The sequence below is a fragment of the Schistocerca nitens genome, chromosome 3 (genome assembly GCF_023898315.1).
Source record: "Schistocerca nitens isolate TAMUIC-IGC-003100 chromosome 3, iqSchNite1.1, whole genome shotgun sequence".
Taxonomy (NCBI): domain Eukaryota; kingdom Metazoa; phylum Arthropoda; class Insecta; order Orthoptera; family Acrididae; genus Schistocerca; species Schistocerca nitens.
In genome coordinates, this window is record NC_064616.1 from 272,478,396 (window position 1) to 272,494,688 (window position 16,293).

General features: G+C 45.2%; 1 protein-coding gene across 4 annotated transcripts in view; it reads right to left on the minus strand.

The window, feature by feature from the left end:
* LOC126248238 (transcription factor 12) overlaps nucleotides 1-16,293 on the minus strand; it is a 762,281-nt gene that overhangs the window by 475,726 nt on the left and 270,262 nt on the right. For all 4 annotated transcript variants that reach the window (XM_049949075.1, XM_049949076.1, XM_049949077.1 and 1 more), the window contains exon 4: nucleotides 12,732-12,757. In XM_049949075.1, coding sequence (XP_049805032.1) covers nucleotides 12,732-12,757 — 26 coding nt within the window. The remainder of the gene's footprint in view (nucleotides 1-12,731; nucleotides 12,758-16,293) is intronic.

The window sequence follows — 16,293 nt, forward strand, 5'->3', positions numbered from 1 at the left end:
AATATTGTTCAACTTCTACTCATCTTTCCGACAGCAAAATCACCTAAAATCTCGGTTTTTATGTTTGCTCACGATCCCTCTATCCTTCCAAATCTCCCCTAACCCCAGAAGAGGGTAACTGTAACAGTTTTTAGGTTGGTTCAAAAATGGTTCAAATGGCTCTGAGCACTATGGGACTCAACTGCTGAGGTCATTAGTCCCCTAGAACTTAGAACTAGTTAAACCTAACTAACCTAAGGACATCACACACATCCATGCCCGAGGCAGGATTCGAACCTGCGACCGTAGCGGTCTCGCGGTTCCAGACTGCAGCGCCAGAACCGCGTGGCCACTTCGGCCGGCTTTTAGGTTGGTTTTTCAAATATCAATTATGCCACTTAGTGCCACCTGTTAATATAGCTCAGTGCGTAGTCTTACAGCTTTTTCAGACAAGATGATAGCCTAGATACGTATTCAGTCCACTTGGTGGGCAAATGACCGTTGTTACAGAACAGCAAAACGTTGGCATACAGAACTTCGGAGACTTTTCATAAACGTTTTGCCACATGTCCGGTTTTTTCCTCGTTTACGATACAAAATATGCCAAGAACTAATATAAGAGAAGGTACTAAGCGAAGAATGGTGATTCACAGACATACGATGTGTACAAAATTCTTTGTTACTTTAAGTTAAGGTGACGCCGTGACGATGAGACATTGCTACTGAAATTAGTTGGCGCAATTTATTACCTGCAACTACAATGTACTTTTTCAAAGCCTTTAAAGACAGTTTAGATGTTAAAGCGTCACTAAATATACTGAGATAACCCGTCACCGGATAACGATATGCACATATACAGATGTCACTAGTATCGCGTACACAAGGTGTAAGAGGGCAGTGCATTGGCAGAGCTCTCATTTGTACTCAGGTGATTGATGTGAAAAAGTTCCCCACGTGATTGTGCCATAAGACGTGAATTAACAAACTTTGAATTGAGAATGATAGTTGGAACTAGACACATGGGACATTCCATTTCGGAAATCGTTACGGAATCCAGTATCCGAGATCCACAGTGTTAATACTGTGACGAGAATACCAAATTCCAGACATTACCTCTCACCATGAACAACGCAGTTTCCGACGTCCTTCACTTAACGACCGAGAGCAGCAGCGTTTGCATCGAGTTGTCAGTGTTAACAGACAAGCAACACTGCGTGAAATAACTAACCGCAGGAATCAACGTGAGACGTACGCCGAACGTTTCCGTTAAGACAGTGCGGTGAATTTTGGCGTTATTGGGCTATGGCTGTAGACTACCGGTGCGAGTGACTTTGCTAATAACACGATATCGCCTGCAGCGCCTCTCCTAGTCTCGTGACCATATCGGTTGGACGCTTGACGACTGGAAAACGTGGTCTGGTGAGATGAGTCCCGATTTCAGTTGGTAAGAGGACGTGGCGGGGTTCGACTGGGGCGCAGACTTCACGAAGCCATAGACCCAAGTTGCCAGCAAGGCACTGTGCAAGCTGGTGGTGACTCCATAATGGTGTGGGCTGTGTTTACATGAAATGGACTGAGTCCTCTAGTACAACTGAACCGATTATTGACTGGAAATGGTTATGTTCGGTAACTCGGAGACCATTAGCAGCCACTCATAGACTTCATGCTCCGAAACAACGACCGACTTTTTATGGATGACGTCTTAGGGTATTTGACTGTTTTCTGGAAACTGTCTTAAATGATTACTTATATCATTTCCAACACGCTTTTTTTTTGGATTTCAGTGTTCTTTAATAAAAACAGAAATGAAATTCAAATTATCTGAAAGTCCGCTAAAACGCTCCATTCGAGTCACGTGATGCCTGTGACGTTACTAGCTAGTTTGCTGCTCCTACTGTCGTAATGCTAATTCACAGTGATGTCTTGTTTTGGAATTTCCGTTTCGAAAAATGGGTTATGTGGTGTCACCGCCAGACACCACACTTGCTAGGTGGTAGCCTTTAAATCGGCCGCGTTCCGGTAGTATACGTCGGACCAGCGTGTCGCCACTGTCAGTGATTGCAGACCGAGTGCCGCCACACGGCAGGTCTAGAGAGACGTCCTAGCACTCGCCCCAGTTATACAGACGACTTTGCTAGCGATGCTACACTGACAAATGCGCTCTCATTTGCCGAGACGGTAGTTAGCTTAGCCTTCAGCTACGTCATTTGCTACGACCTAGCAAGGCGCCATTACCAGTTTATATTGAGATTGTAATTAATGTATCAACAAGAGCGATGTTCTCCAATTGTGGATTAAAGTTAAGTATTCCAAGAGTTTCGTACTTCATTTATTAGACTCAACACCTTTAACTGTTCCAGACCTCACGCCAGTCTGCGTGAGCTTAAACGCGTGCATTTAGGCCTCCTCTAGCAACACGGTGTTGGCTCTTCTGCCAACACATCAGGTTACAAATAGTGTGTAGTACCACACTGTACAAATACATCTACAAAAACTCCTGAAAAGTTGTTTTTGAGTGTTCCATAGAATGAGAAGATACGTAAAATGTGGTTGCACTGCACCGGTAAATTGCCACCACGTTGACGCAAAATTTCAGTAACTTACTTACAAATGTGTTGCACTGTGAATTCGACAACTAACTTACTTCCGAGATATGCTCTCCCACTGTTACATCGAAGGATAGCGTCATTCAACGAAATTAAACTCCTAGTGAACATTGTCGGTTTACCCAACTACATCAGCTCAGTAGTTACAGCGGTACACCGTCGAATTTTACAAGATGGATGTCCGTAGATCGCTGGTTCGAATCTCCACGTCACGTTAAAAAAAGATATTTTCTAGTTTATGTGATCGCAAACTTTCTACTTTATTAGAAAGAATGTTTTTTATCTTCGTGCCGTCCAGCTAGGATCCTCATTCTTTACACTTTCGCAGTTTCACCATCTTACTTAAAGAGGAAGTAAGTCTGCTTGATGCACTGACTTTCCGCGCGACTGCTACGGTCGCAGGTTCGAATCCTGCCTCGGGCATGGATGTGTGTGATGTCCTTAGGTTAGTTAGGTTTAACTAGTTCTAAGTTCTAGGGGACTAATGACCTCAGAAGTTGAGTCCCATAGTGCTCAGAGGAATTTTTTTTTGCACTGACTTTAGTTTACACTCGCAAACATAGCAGCTCTTTCGTTTGTGTCACCTGCGTGTTGTACACGGTTTATATCTCTCCGTGTAACCTCGCCGACCTACACCTCGTTTTACTGTGGAAGTAAGGTGATATCTTCGCCACAATCAATGCTTTCGAAAAAGTGAATTGTTTGTTCGCAAAGTACATGCATTTATCCTTCGTTGTCCATTTCTCAGGCTAAGATTAATGTGGAGCTATATATAATACACCCACAATCTGCCACAATCTGTACTTCCTAGCCGGCCGCGGTGGTCTAGCGGTTCTAGGCGCTCAGTCAGGAACCGCGCAGCTGCTACGGTCGCAGGTTCGAATCCTGCCTCGGGCATGGATGTGTGTGATGTCCTTAGGTTAGTTAGGTTTAAGTAGTTCTAAGTTCTAGGGGACTTATGACCACAGATGTTGAGTCCCATAGTGCTCAGAGCCATCTGTACTTCCTAACGCTATTTTTGACTTTGTGTAAAACATAAGAATATATTACGCTTCCAGGAGTCGAACATGTGACTTCTTATCTGCAGGCGGATGCGTTACCCGTTGCGCCATCTAACGTCTGATGTATGATGTATCTCTGTTGAGTGTCTTCTATAGAGGAAATCAGCACTAAATTCTGCCAAGAATAGTTTTATTGTTCTTTTGGGTCGTAGCTCATGACTGTTAGTCGGCAATCTAGTTATAATATACGCATCCATTTGCGAAAGTCCTACAGTTCCTTAGTTTTGAGCGATTTTAATGATGTTGCAGGGAGCAGGGAACAGAATATCCGTCGTTGCACAAATCGCCGCTCTAAATGGGTGGGGCATAAACACATCAACTTTCGCAAGGCTTCCTCAATCAGCGTTCGGAAATTTTCTTTCTATTGTTACTTAAAAGTTGTAATTGCGTTTCTCCATTATTAAATAGCTAAACTGTGGGCAGAAAATGTACGTAAAAACCTCGAAAACTCGGCTAACGCTCCTATAACACACGTATAGCTTTGTCTTACTCCTAGTCTGTGACGTCGCCAAAGCACAGCCAATAACAAAGTGTTATCGATCATATAACCCAATCTTGATATTTAATGATTTTTAAGCTTTAATTGCACAAAAATAACAGATATTTTGTGAGAATATTGACCACAAATTCTACTTAAATGTTATAATCAATGAGAATAAGAACAATCCGAACCATAGTTTTACCATAGGAAAATATCCTGCTGTTTGCGATTGGTTTGAAGAACATTGTAGACACGAGCGAATGGTTTGGCTATCCAGATCAGCAGGCACGAATTCCATCGACGTTTGTGGGACGTAAGTCAGTTCGTGCACAAAATCCTGCACCGCAACACTTTCGCATGGACGACTATAAGGGCAGCACGGATCGATATTTCTGCAGAGGACTTCCAACGACTTGTTGAGTCCATACCACGTCGGGTTGCTGCATTACGCCGTTAATGTATGTAGGCAATTTGAAGGTATACAGGCTGGAAATTTTAACGTACAGATGTGACACCTCTGGCAGTCGAGCTGAGCCTGGATGGCAGATACGAGTAGGTCAATTTATCAATCATAATGGCTGGCGAGTGATAAGAGTGCCAGTCTGTCGGCAGACCATGGGTGGGAGATCTGAAGAATCTGTTGGCCACGGAAAAACTTTCTGCATCAAAGTAGGTTAGGACAGCACGGGCAGCCCACAGCTTTGCGTTATCCTATTGAAAGAAACTTCGAACATAGGACACGGCCAACAGCCTTAATACGTCAAAAGAGTAACGGCTGCTGTCCAAATTACTTGCTTTGTGAAGCAGAGGCGATCGTGTTGCGTACCCAGTGGCACTGTATACCATCGCGACAGGTGCTGGGCCCGTATGGTGGTGATAAATGCAGTCTGGCATCGTTTGTCCTTCAGGAAACCTCTAAACACGGATAAATCCATTGTGGGGCTCTACGCAGAACCGGTAGCCGTCCGAACCAGGTGTTGGGCCTGTATGGCGGTGATGAATGCATTCTGGCATCGTTCTTTCTTCACGAAAGCTCCAAACACAGATAAGACCATCGTGACTCTCTACACAGAACCGAGCCAGGAGCTCGTCCAGTATGGTGGTGCTGAATATATTCTGGCATCGTTCATTCATCTCGAAACCTCCAAAAACAGATAAGTCCATTGTGAACCGAAACCCGTCCGAGCCATGTGCTGGGCCTGCATGGTGGTGATGAATGCATTCTGGCATCGTTCATTCTTTACGAAACCTCCAAACATGGACAAGTCCATTGTGAGGCTATACACAGAACCGGGATCCATCGGAGCCAGGTGCTGGGCCTGCATGGTGGTGATGAATTCATTCTCGCATCGTTCATTCTTCACAAAACCTCCAAACACAGATAAGACCATTGTGACGCTCTACACAAATCCAGGACTTCACCGAGGCAGGTGCTGGGCCTGCATAGTGGTGATGAATGCCTTCGGCCATTGTTCATTCTTCACAAAACCTCGAAACACGGATAGGTGCATTGGGAGGCTCTACAAAGAACCAGAACCCGTTCAAGCCATGTGCTGGGCCTGTATGGTGGTGATGAATGCATTCTGGCATCGTTCATTCTTCTCGAAACCTCCAAACACTAATAAGTCCATTGTGAACTGAGACCCATCCAAGCCATGAGCTGGGCCTGCATGGTGGTGATGAATGCATTCTGGCATCGTTCATTCTTCACGAGACCTCCAAAAACAGATAAGTCCATTGTGAACCGAAACCCATCCGAGCCATGTGCTGGGCCTGCATGGTGGTGATGAATGCATTCTGGCATCGTTCATTCTTTACGAAACCTCCAAACATGGACAAGTCCATTGTGAGGCTATACACAGAACCGGGACCCATCGGAGCCAGGTGCTGGGCCTGCATGGTGGTGATGAATTCATTCTCGCATCGTTCATTCTTCACAAAACCTCCAAACACAGATAAGACCATTGTGACGCTCTACACAAATCCAGGACTTCACTGAGGCAGGTGCTGGGTCCGCATAGTGGTGATGAATGCCTTCGGCCATTGTTCATTCTTCAAAAAAAACTCGAAACACGGATAGGTCCATTGGGAGGCTCTACAAAGAACCAGGACCCGTCCAAGTCATGTGCTGGGCCTGTATGGTGGTGATGAATGCATTATGGCATCGTTCATTCTTCTCGAAACCTCCAAACACCAATAAGTCCATTGTGAACTGAGACCCATCCAAGCCATGAGCTGGGCCTGCATGGTAGTGATGAATGCATTCTGGCATCGTTCATTCTTCACGAGACCTCCAAACACAGACAAGTCCATTGTGAGGCTCTACGCAGAACCGAGACCCGCCCGAGAAGACGTGGTGCCACTCCTATATGCAGTATTTTCGATGGGTGCTCCACTGACAGTGGGCCTGTCTCACGGCTGTCGCATAATGGAAAGCCGCAGTGGTGGCCATGCTAACAGTGCTCCAAACGCCGTCGCAGTGTACATGTTGATGCTTGTCTTGACGCAAACAAGTCCATTTTCTGACTCAAGATATGTTGTAACATGCTGCTCATGCATACGAACAATCATTCATCCTCTCAGGCACTAGCAGCGTGGTACTGCTAAGAGTCATTTCAACAACTCATGGCTCCCGTTTCATAAATAGGAGCACTGTCATACTGAACACGGAAAATATATGATCAAAGTTGTTACTGTGGTTTGAATAGCATCAAAATACGCAATATTTCGGGTTACAAAATTCATGAACAAGACCAGACTATTCAAACCAAGGACATATCACACTGTCTCCTCCACTAGATTGCATAGTCTGAACAATGCACTAAGGCAGGTAAAGCGAACCTAAGCTTTCATCGACATCTGCATACATACTCTGCAAGTCACCCTGCGGTGCATGGCGGAGGGTATCATGTACCACTATATCACGTACATCTACTGGTCATTTCCTTTCCTGTTCACTCGCAAGTAGAGCGAGGGAAAAATAACTGTCTATAAGCATTCGTACGAGCCCTAATTTCTCTCATCTTACGGGGGTATTTCGGAAAGTAAAAATACACCGTACGCCAGAGGAACAGAAGAGCTTTGGCAAGCAAGTTGGCAACACTGGTGTTAACCTTGAACCGTTAGCTTTCTCCTCGCGGTCGTTCGGCAGTTGAACGTTGCTTCTGGTTGGAGTAGGTCGTGTTTAAAATGGCTGCGCCGATTCAGAATCCCGCCAAATGCGAAGTGCGCTCCGTCATACGCTTTCTTCATGCAAAAGGTCAGCGACCAGCGGATATTTACAAAAAAATTGTTTCTGTTTATGGGAACATTATGAATCGACAAAATGTAACGAAATGGTGTCGTCACTTCTCTGAAGGTAGGACCGATGTTCATGACGAACAAAGAACAGGTGGCCATCTGTGATCTCTGATGCCCTTCTTTGCAGAACAGAGGAAGCAATTCGTGTGTGTGAAATCTTATGGGACTTAACTGCTAAGGTCATCAGTCCCTTAGTTTACACACTACTTAACCTAACTTATCCTAAGGACAAACACACACACCCATGCCCGAGGGAGGACTCGAACCTCCGCCGGGACCAGCCGCACAGTCCATGACCGCTGCGCCAAGACCGCTCGGCTAATCCCGCGCGGCTGGAAGCAATTCGTGCGAATAGACGTCTCACATTGAACGAATTGCATCGGATCATACCGGACGTGTCAATGACAACTCTTTACGACACTGTGACTGTCATGTTAGGGTACAGGAAATTGTGTGCGCGCTGGGTTCCGAAACTGTTAATGGAAGAACACAAAAAGGATGGGCTTTGCACTCGTCTTCCTCACACGCTATGCTGAAGCAGGTGATGAGTTCCTTGATCACACTGCGACAGGTGACGAGACGTGGGTTTATCACCATACACCTGAATCAAAGCAACAAGCAATGCAATGGCGCCATTTGAATTCACCAAAAGCCAAGAAATGCAAAATGTCGATTTCAGCGAAGAAAATCATGGCTTCTATTTTTTGGGACAGACAAGGCATACTTCTGTTGGAATTTATGCCTCCTGGAACGACAATTAATGCTGCTGCATATTGCCAGACTTTGAAACGTCTTCGATGGGAATTCAAAACAAACGCAGAGGAATGCTGACAAGTGGAGTCCGCTTGCTTCATGACAACGCTCGGCCTCACACAGCGCTCGTAACCAAAGCACTACTCAAACAATTCAAATGGGACGTATTGGACCATCCGCCATACAGCCCGGACCTTGCGCCCACCGAGTCCATGTCTTCCGTTACCTGAAGTCACATCTTGGTGGAAAATCATTCCACGACGATGAAGAGGTCAATGATGAAGTTGAAATGTGGTTCCGACAACAGGCGCCAACCTTCTATGACTGTGGGATACAAAAGCTTGGGCACCGACGTAACAAATGTTTGGATAACGGGGGTGATTATGTCGAAAAGTAACAAATAATCCAGTTAATAAGATGTAACTGACGTTTTCTAAATAAATGTTCTATTTAAGGACTGCGAGCCATTGTATCTTTACTTTTGGAAATGCCCTCGTATCTTCGTGGTCCTTGTACGTTGGTAGTATTAGAATCGATCTGCAGTCGGCCTCAAACGCCGGTTTTCTAAACTTCCGCAAGAGTGCCTCGCGAAAAGAGCCTCGTCTTCCCTTCAGGGATTCCCATTTGAGTTCACGAAGCATTTCCGTAATTCCTGGGCACTGATCGAACCTACAGGTAACAAATTTAGCAGCACGCCTCTGAGTTGCTTCGAGATCTTTCAAAGAAGCACACTTCAACCGTACTGCAACATACAGGTACGCTATTGTGCAAGTTACATCACGTTCCTTCCTATGTTCTACGTCTTCCACCCATCTAAACGTCTCCGGCCATGATCGTCAGTTGAAGCACTGTAACTCGTTCGTGGAATCAAAGTCCAGCCACCGCTCAACATACAGTGCGCGTGTGCTTGCAAGACGACGGTATGACAACCAGAACTATGTGCACTGGTTTCTTACTAAACTTGTCACTTTTACTTCATTAAAGGTAAAAGCAGGGACGCTACTTGTAGGTTAACAGTTCGGTATACTTGGGACTTTATAATTCTTGACATCTGTATTTCATCTGCACGTCACTGACTGTTTAGTATGAGAACTGAAATTATGCCTGAATCTTATGGATGTAATGGCAGAATAATGAGACATCGATAAGCATGACTCACTTGTCACAATCAATTATCGTCGTACGCTGTTTCTGTTGTGAACAAACGACGTTTCTGGAATCTCGATGTCTTCCTCAGCGAATTGAACTAATATAAAGCTCTCGAGTTTCCTGCGAATGAGTTAGATGAAACGGCGTGACGTGTAACACTCAATCCAAACGTCGTGCCATTTTCGAGGAAATTACTTGTATTGGACGTTACGTAAGTTTACGCAGATGGCAATGATAGGTGGAGTACCTCCACCTGCCTCTCTGGGGTTGACAGCAAGCTAGTGTATGTAAAAGCGTCGGCGATACAACATATTCCACCACAAATATTGATGGTAACACGCCAGTACAGATGCACAAATTATGTTGTTTACTTTCTGATTTTAGAAACAGCTGCACGGATGGCGACTAGAACTCTGACAGTATATCTAAAGAGCGTCTAACCGCTGCATTTACGGTCTGACTTTTGATTTCGGGTTTGCTCCCCGGCAGCAATGCAAGGGACCTTACCTCACATCTCAATTTGGTTTTCTTGTCGCCCGTGAAGAACAATCAATACTAAGCTAAGTTTGTACTCGGCGATGAAAGCCAATTCTACTTCACATATCGTTGGGGTTATTTCAGGGCTTATGAACGATACTCTATAGATAACAGCCCCTTTGGCTGCAGCAACACTTTGTTAAAGCGGCATCTGTCCCTGCGGCAACTGTAAAAAATAGCTTTTTAAAATTTTTAAGTGATAAAATCCGCCTGTCTAGTTGCATTACTTCCCTTCTGAAACGTCAATTACTTGGCGTTTTTGAACTCTTACTGAAATCAGTAAGCCGGCCGCGGTGGTCTAGCGGTTCTACGCGCTCAGTCCGGAGCCGCGCGACTGCTACGGTCGCAGGTTCGAATCCTACCTCGGGCATGGATGTGTGTGGTGTCCTTAGGTTAGTTAGATTTAAGTAGTTCTAAGTTCTAGGAGACTGATGACCACAGATTTTAAGTCCCATAGTGCTCAGAGCCATTTTTTGAAATCAGTAATACCGTATCAGTAAAAGATAGATGGTCCATTTATCACCAAATTCTTGAAATGGGTCACCTGTCGATCATCTATTTATCCAAGCGGCAATCTGATAAGGCACGCACATTACTTGCTTCAGCGGCGTGATACATATGACGCGGTATCTCCGTGAATCGCCAGTTCTCATCAACATTTGATTAAGGTACTGTATACGTGCACGCCATTATCACGAGATGTTACATATACTGTATACATAAAAAATAGACTACAGCAAGCAATCACGACATACTCTATCACATGCATGCTCAATGGACAACGCATGGTACCCGACTAAATGCAAGATATTTCTGAAATAGGCGATAAGTACGACATTGTATCTTAACGCATTTCAATGATGTCTTCGGTTTGTTTTAACGAAGTAGGAAGATCCAGTCACAGAATCAGCTAAGTTTCAACAACTTTGTCCATCATGGACAACACTGGCAGATTAGCAAATACACTACATAAGCATATGTAACAAATCATGTGTATGATGACTCACGCCTTATAAGACGGCTCAGTGGCAGTTTCCACCCAAGATGAGAGAAGCAAGCAGTTGTTATTTTCTGCAGACGCCCATCAATAGTGACTGCTTGCTTGCAGTAATCGTTTCCGTTCGATAGGAGTTTAAATGGTCACATTTTATGTTTCTTAGCAATGTTAACATTTAACGTGTAGGTATCTCCTGTAGATTATAGATGTGCTGCATTTCTGCGTTGTTTACATATGCTTCGTGTCAATTTTACTGAACAAATACTCTAACTTTTAGTTCGTTTCGAATGAGTGAGAGAGGTGTTTCCATAGTCTACGAAATTGACTGTAACAAGCTGCTGTAGCAATGAGGCTTTCACGAGTCATACTGAACAAGTCTACGGTGGCAACGGTACAGATCACAGTCTAGCTCACCTCCAACCCGATTGCTGTGCTAGGAACGTTGCATGTTAATGTGCCCGTACTGTCTCGACCACTTACACAGACTCAGGAACATCTGCATACTTATAGCTGCTTAGGCTTCCGCGGCCAGAGTCTTCTGATGAGTAAACCCAGAAGAAGGCGACTTGTAACCGTGGCCGAAACGTTGGTTTCACAGGTGTAAGTTTTTACATTATGACGCAGTACAAAACCCAGAAAATTTTATACAGCAATCTACATACTTGTTAAGGAGCCCAATACACAGTGCATGGTAGAGGGTACCTTTTATCACTACTAGTCATTAGCTTTCCTGTTCTACTCGCAAACGGAGGGAGGGAAAAAGGACTGTTTATTTGCCTGCATACGAGCACTAATTTCTTTTACCTTGGCTCGCGGTCCTTACACGAAATGTACGTTGCCGGCAGCAGAATCGTTCTGTAGTCTGCCGCTAATTTCGACGTTCTCAATAGTATTTCACGAAAATAACGTCTTTTAACCTCCACGGATTTCTATATGATTTCACGGAATATTTCCTCAATATTCGCGTATTTATCGAATCTACCGGTAACAAATCCAGCAGCACGCCTCTGAATTGCTTCGATGTCTTCCTTTGATCTGACCTGGTTGAGATCCCACACACTCGTACAGTACTCAAGAATGAGATGACCTAGAGTTCTATACATGGTCACACTTACAGATGAGCGGCACTTTCCTAAAAATCTCCTAATAAACCTAAGACGCCTTTCATACTACCGACCTCACGTGTTAGTTCCGTTGCATGTCACTTCGCAACATTACGCCTAGATATTTAACCGACTTCACTGTGTCAAGCAGTACATATTACTAATACTGTTTCGAACATTATGGGAATCTTTTTCCTACTTATCTGCATTTTTACACATTTGAAGAAAGCAAATAGAAATTCTGTCAAAGTAATCCTGAGTCTTCCTCTGGTCAATAACCGATGACACTTTCCCGTACACTACAATGTTATCAACAAACGGTCATAGGTTTCTGCTCATCCTATCTTTTAGATCGTTTACATATACAAAAAGCAACAGCTGTCCTATCACACTTCTCTGGGCACATGCGTTTTCAGTTAAGAGTTAAACTTCATCTTCGATTTTTAAATACTTTTGTTTATCTTGGCAAGGGAATTAGTTTCTTTTTCAGCTCAGTGTGATGCTTGCAGTCTCAAACCGCGAACGATTTGGAACTAAACCTCCGTCGCGGGATATTAGTCGACCAACGACGTGGAATACTGAATCTTCGGTTCATAATTACGAACATGCTAACCCCCTTGAAACGTAACGTTTTCGTAACACATCTGATGTTATTGGAGAACTTGTTATCCTCCCAGAGATAATAAGACGTACGCCAACGATTTTTAGTTAGATCATGCGCATCCACGGCGAAATTAGTAATGTGAATCGAATTGAACTACTTACCTCTTTCCGCCGTTTCACCGTGGGACCTGTAACAAAAATAGAATATTAGAAACTTACTGAAAAATATAATTTCAAAAATATCTCGTATTTTATGCTCCGCTGGGCCCGCACCATAGTATACTTCAATTAAGACATAATGAAAATGAATGCTCCAAAACTAGCTGCAATAAGGTAATATATTTCTTTAAGTATTTTACAAAAAAAGCCTGTTTCGGCTTATTGCCACTATGAAATTACCTGCCAAAATAACATTGACAAGATTATCTCTATGTAAATCGTGGCTGTATTGTGTTTACAGCTGCATTGCTACTTACGTCTAGTTAGAAGTGACAACCATATTGCATCTACAGTAAATTTGATCTGTCGTGTCTTGGTAATCATATTACTTTTCGTAGTTAAGAAATGTAAAAATACGATTTTAACAATTCATTTTTGACAGTTCTTCACCGCGATCCTATACACTGGAGCGCCAAAGAAACTGGTATACGCATGTGTATTCAAATACAGAGATATGTAAACAGACAGAAGACAGCGCTGCGGTCGGCAATGCCTATATAAGACAACAAGTGTCTGGCGCAGTTGTAACATCGGTTACTGCTGCTACAATAACAGGTTATCAAAATTTAAGTGAGTTTGAACGTCGTGTTACAGTCGACGCACGAGCGATGGGACACGGCATCTCCAAGGTAGCGATGGGCTGGGGATTTTCCCGTACGACCATTTCACGAGTGTACCGTGAATATCAGGAATCCGGTAAAACATCAAATCTCCAACATCGCTGCGGCCGGAGAAAGATCCTGAAGAACGGGACCACCGACGACTGTAAAGAATCGTTGAACGTGGACCACCGACGACTGAAAAGAATCGTTGAACGTGACAGAAGTGCAACCCTTCCGCAAAGTGCTGCAGATTTCAACGCGGGGCCATCAACAAGTGTCATCGTGCGAATCACTGAACAAAACAACATGGATATGGGCTTTCGGGGCCGAAGGCCCACTCGTGTACCTTTGAAGAATGCACGACACAAAGCGTTACGCTTCGCAAGGACCCGTCAACACCGACACTGGACTGTTGATGACTGAAAACATGTTGCCTCGTCGGACGAGTCTCGTTTCAAATTATATCGAGCGGATGGACGCGTAAAGGTATGGAGACAACCTCATGAACCCATGGACCCTGCAAGTCAGCAGAGGACTCTTCAAGCTGGTGGAGGTGCTGTAATGGTGTGGAATATTTGCAGATGGAGTGATATGGGACCCCTGATACGCCTAGATACGAATCTGACAGGTGACACGTACGTAAGTAAGCATCTAGTCCTATCACCTGCGTCCATTCCTGCCCATCGTGCATTCCGAGGCACTTGGGCAATTCCTGCAGGGCAATGCGACACCCCACACGCCCAGAATTGCTACAGAATGGCTCCAGAACACTCTCCTGAGTTTAAACACTTCCGCTGGCCACCAAACTCCCAAGACGTGAACACTATTGAGTATATCAAGGGATGCCTTGCAACGTGGTGTTCAGAAGAGATCTTCACCCCCTAGTACTCTTACGGATTTGTAGACAACCCTGTAGGATTCATGGTGTCAATTCCCTCCAGCACTACTTCAGACATTAGTCGAATCCATCCCACGTTATGCTGCGGCACTTCTGCGTGCTCGCGGGGGCCCTACACGATATTAGGCAGATGTACCAGTTTCTTTGGCCCTTCAGTGTATATTTACAAAGTGTGTACAAGTTTCGTAACTACAAAAAGCAATATACTTACCAAGATATGATGGAAAAAACTTAAAAAAAAATGGTTCAAATGGCTCTGAGCACTATGGGACTTAACATCTGTCGTCATCAGTCCCCTAGAACTTAGAACTACTTACACCTAACTAACCTAAGGACATCACACACATCCATGCCCGAGGCAGGATTCGAACCTGCGACCGGAGTAGTCGCGCGGTTCCGGACTGAGCGCCTGAACCGCTAGCCCCTAAAAAAAAAAAAAAAAAAAAAAAAAAACCACACAAATACTACCGATGAAATATGGTCGTCACTTACAACTAGACGTAAGTACCAATGCAACTGTAAATATTAAACAGCCACGATTTACGTAGAGATAATCTTACCAATGTTATTTTCGCAGGTCACCTGATAATAGCAATAAGCTGAAACAGGGCTGTCGTGTAAAATATTTAGAAATATATTACTGTACTGCCGCTAGTTTAGGAGCATTCATTTTCGTTAAAGAAAAATATCGCTATTCATCAGATCCCTAGTGTTGTAAAATAGTTATTAGCGACGAACTAGTTCATCATTTCATTCTCCGCGGGCGGGATGTTTGAGAAGAAAATGGGACTTTAAGTATGTCTATGGCTGACAAGGAAGCCATAAGGCAATCGGATTTTTGTAATTTTTTACATTTGTGGTACGTGAAGTTCAAGATCTTATACACTCCTGGAAATGGAAAAAAGAACACATTGACACCGGTGTGTCAGACCCACCATACTTGCTCCGGACACTGCGAGAGGGCTGTACAAGCAATGATCACACGCACGGCACAGCGGACACACCAGGAACCGCGGTGTTGGCCGTCGAATGGCGCTAGCTGCGCAGCATTTGTGCACCGCCGCCGTCAGTGTCAGCCAGTTTGCCGTGGCATACGGAGCTCCGTCGCAGTCTTTAACACTGGTAGCATGCCGCGACAGCGTGGACGTGAACCGTATGTGCAGTTGACGGACTTTGAGCGAGGGCGTATAGTGGGCATGCGGGAGGCCGGGTGGACGTACCGCCGAATTGCTCAACACGTGGGGCGTGAGGTCTCCACAGTACATCGATGTTGTCGCCAGTGGTCGGCGGAAGGTGCACGTGCCCGTCGACCTGGGACCGGACCGCAGTGACGCACGGATGCACGCCAAGACCGTAGGATCCTACGCAGTGCCGTAGGGGACCGCACCGCCACTTCCCAGCAAATTAGGGACACTGCTGCTCCTGGGGTATCGGCGAGGACCATTCGCAACCGTCTCCATGAAGCTGGGCTACGGTCCCGCACACGGTTAGGCCGTCTTCCGCTCACGCCCCAACATCGTGCAGCCCGCCTCCAGTGGTGTCGCGACAGGCGTGAATGGAGGGACGAATGGAGACGTGTCGTCTTCAGCGATGAGAGTCGCTTCTGCCTTGGTGCCAATGATGGTCGTATGCGTGTTTGGCGCCGTGCAGGTGAGCGCCACAATCAGGACTGCATACGACCGAGGCACACAGGGCCAACACCCGGCATCATGGTGTGGGGAGCGATCTCCTACACTGGCCGTACACCACTGGTGATCGTCGAGGGGACACTGAATAGTGCACGGTACATCCAAACCGTCATCGAACCCATCGTTCTACCATTCCTAGACCGGCAAGGGAACTTGCTGTTCCAACAGGACAATGCACGTCCGCATGTATCCCGTGCCACCCAACGTGCTCTAGAAGGTGTAAGTCAACTACCCTGGCCAGCACGATCTCCGGATCTGTCCCCCATTGAGCATGTTTGGGACTGGATGAAGTGTCGTCTCACGCGGTCTGCACGTCC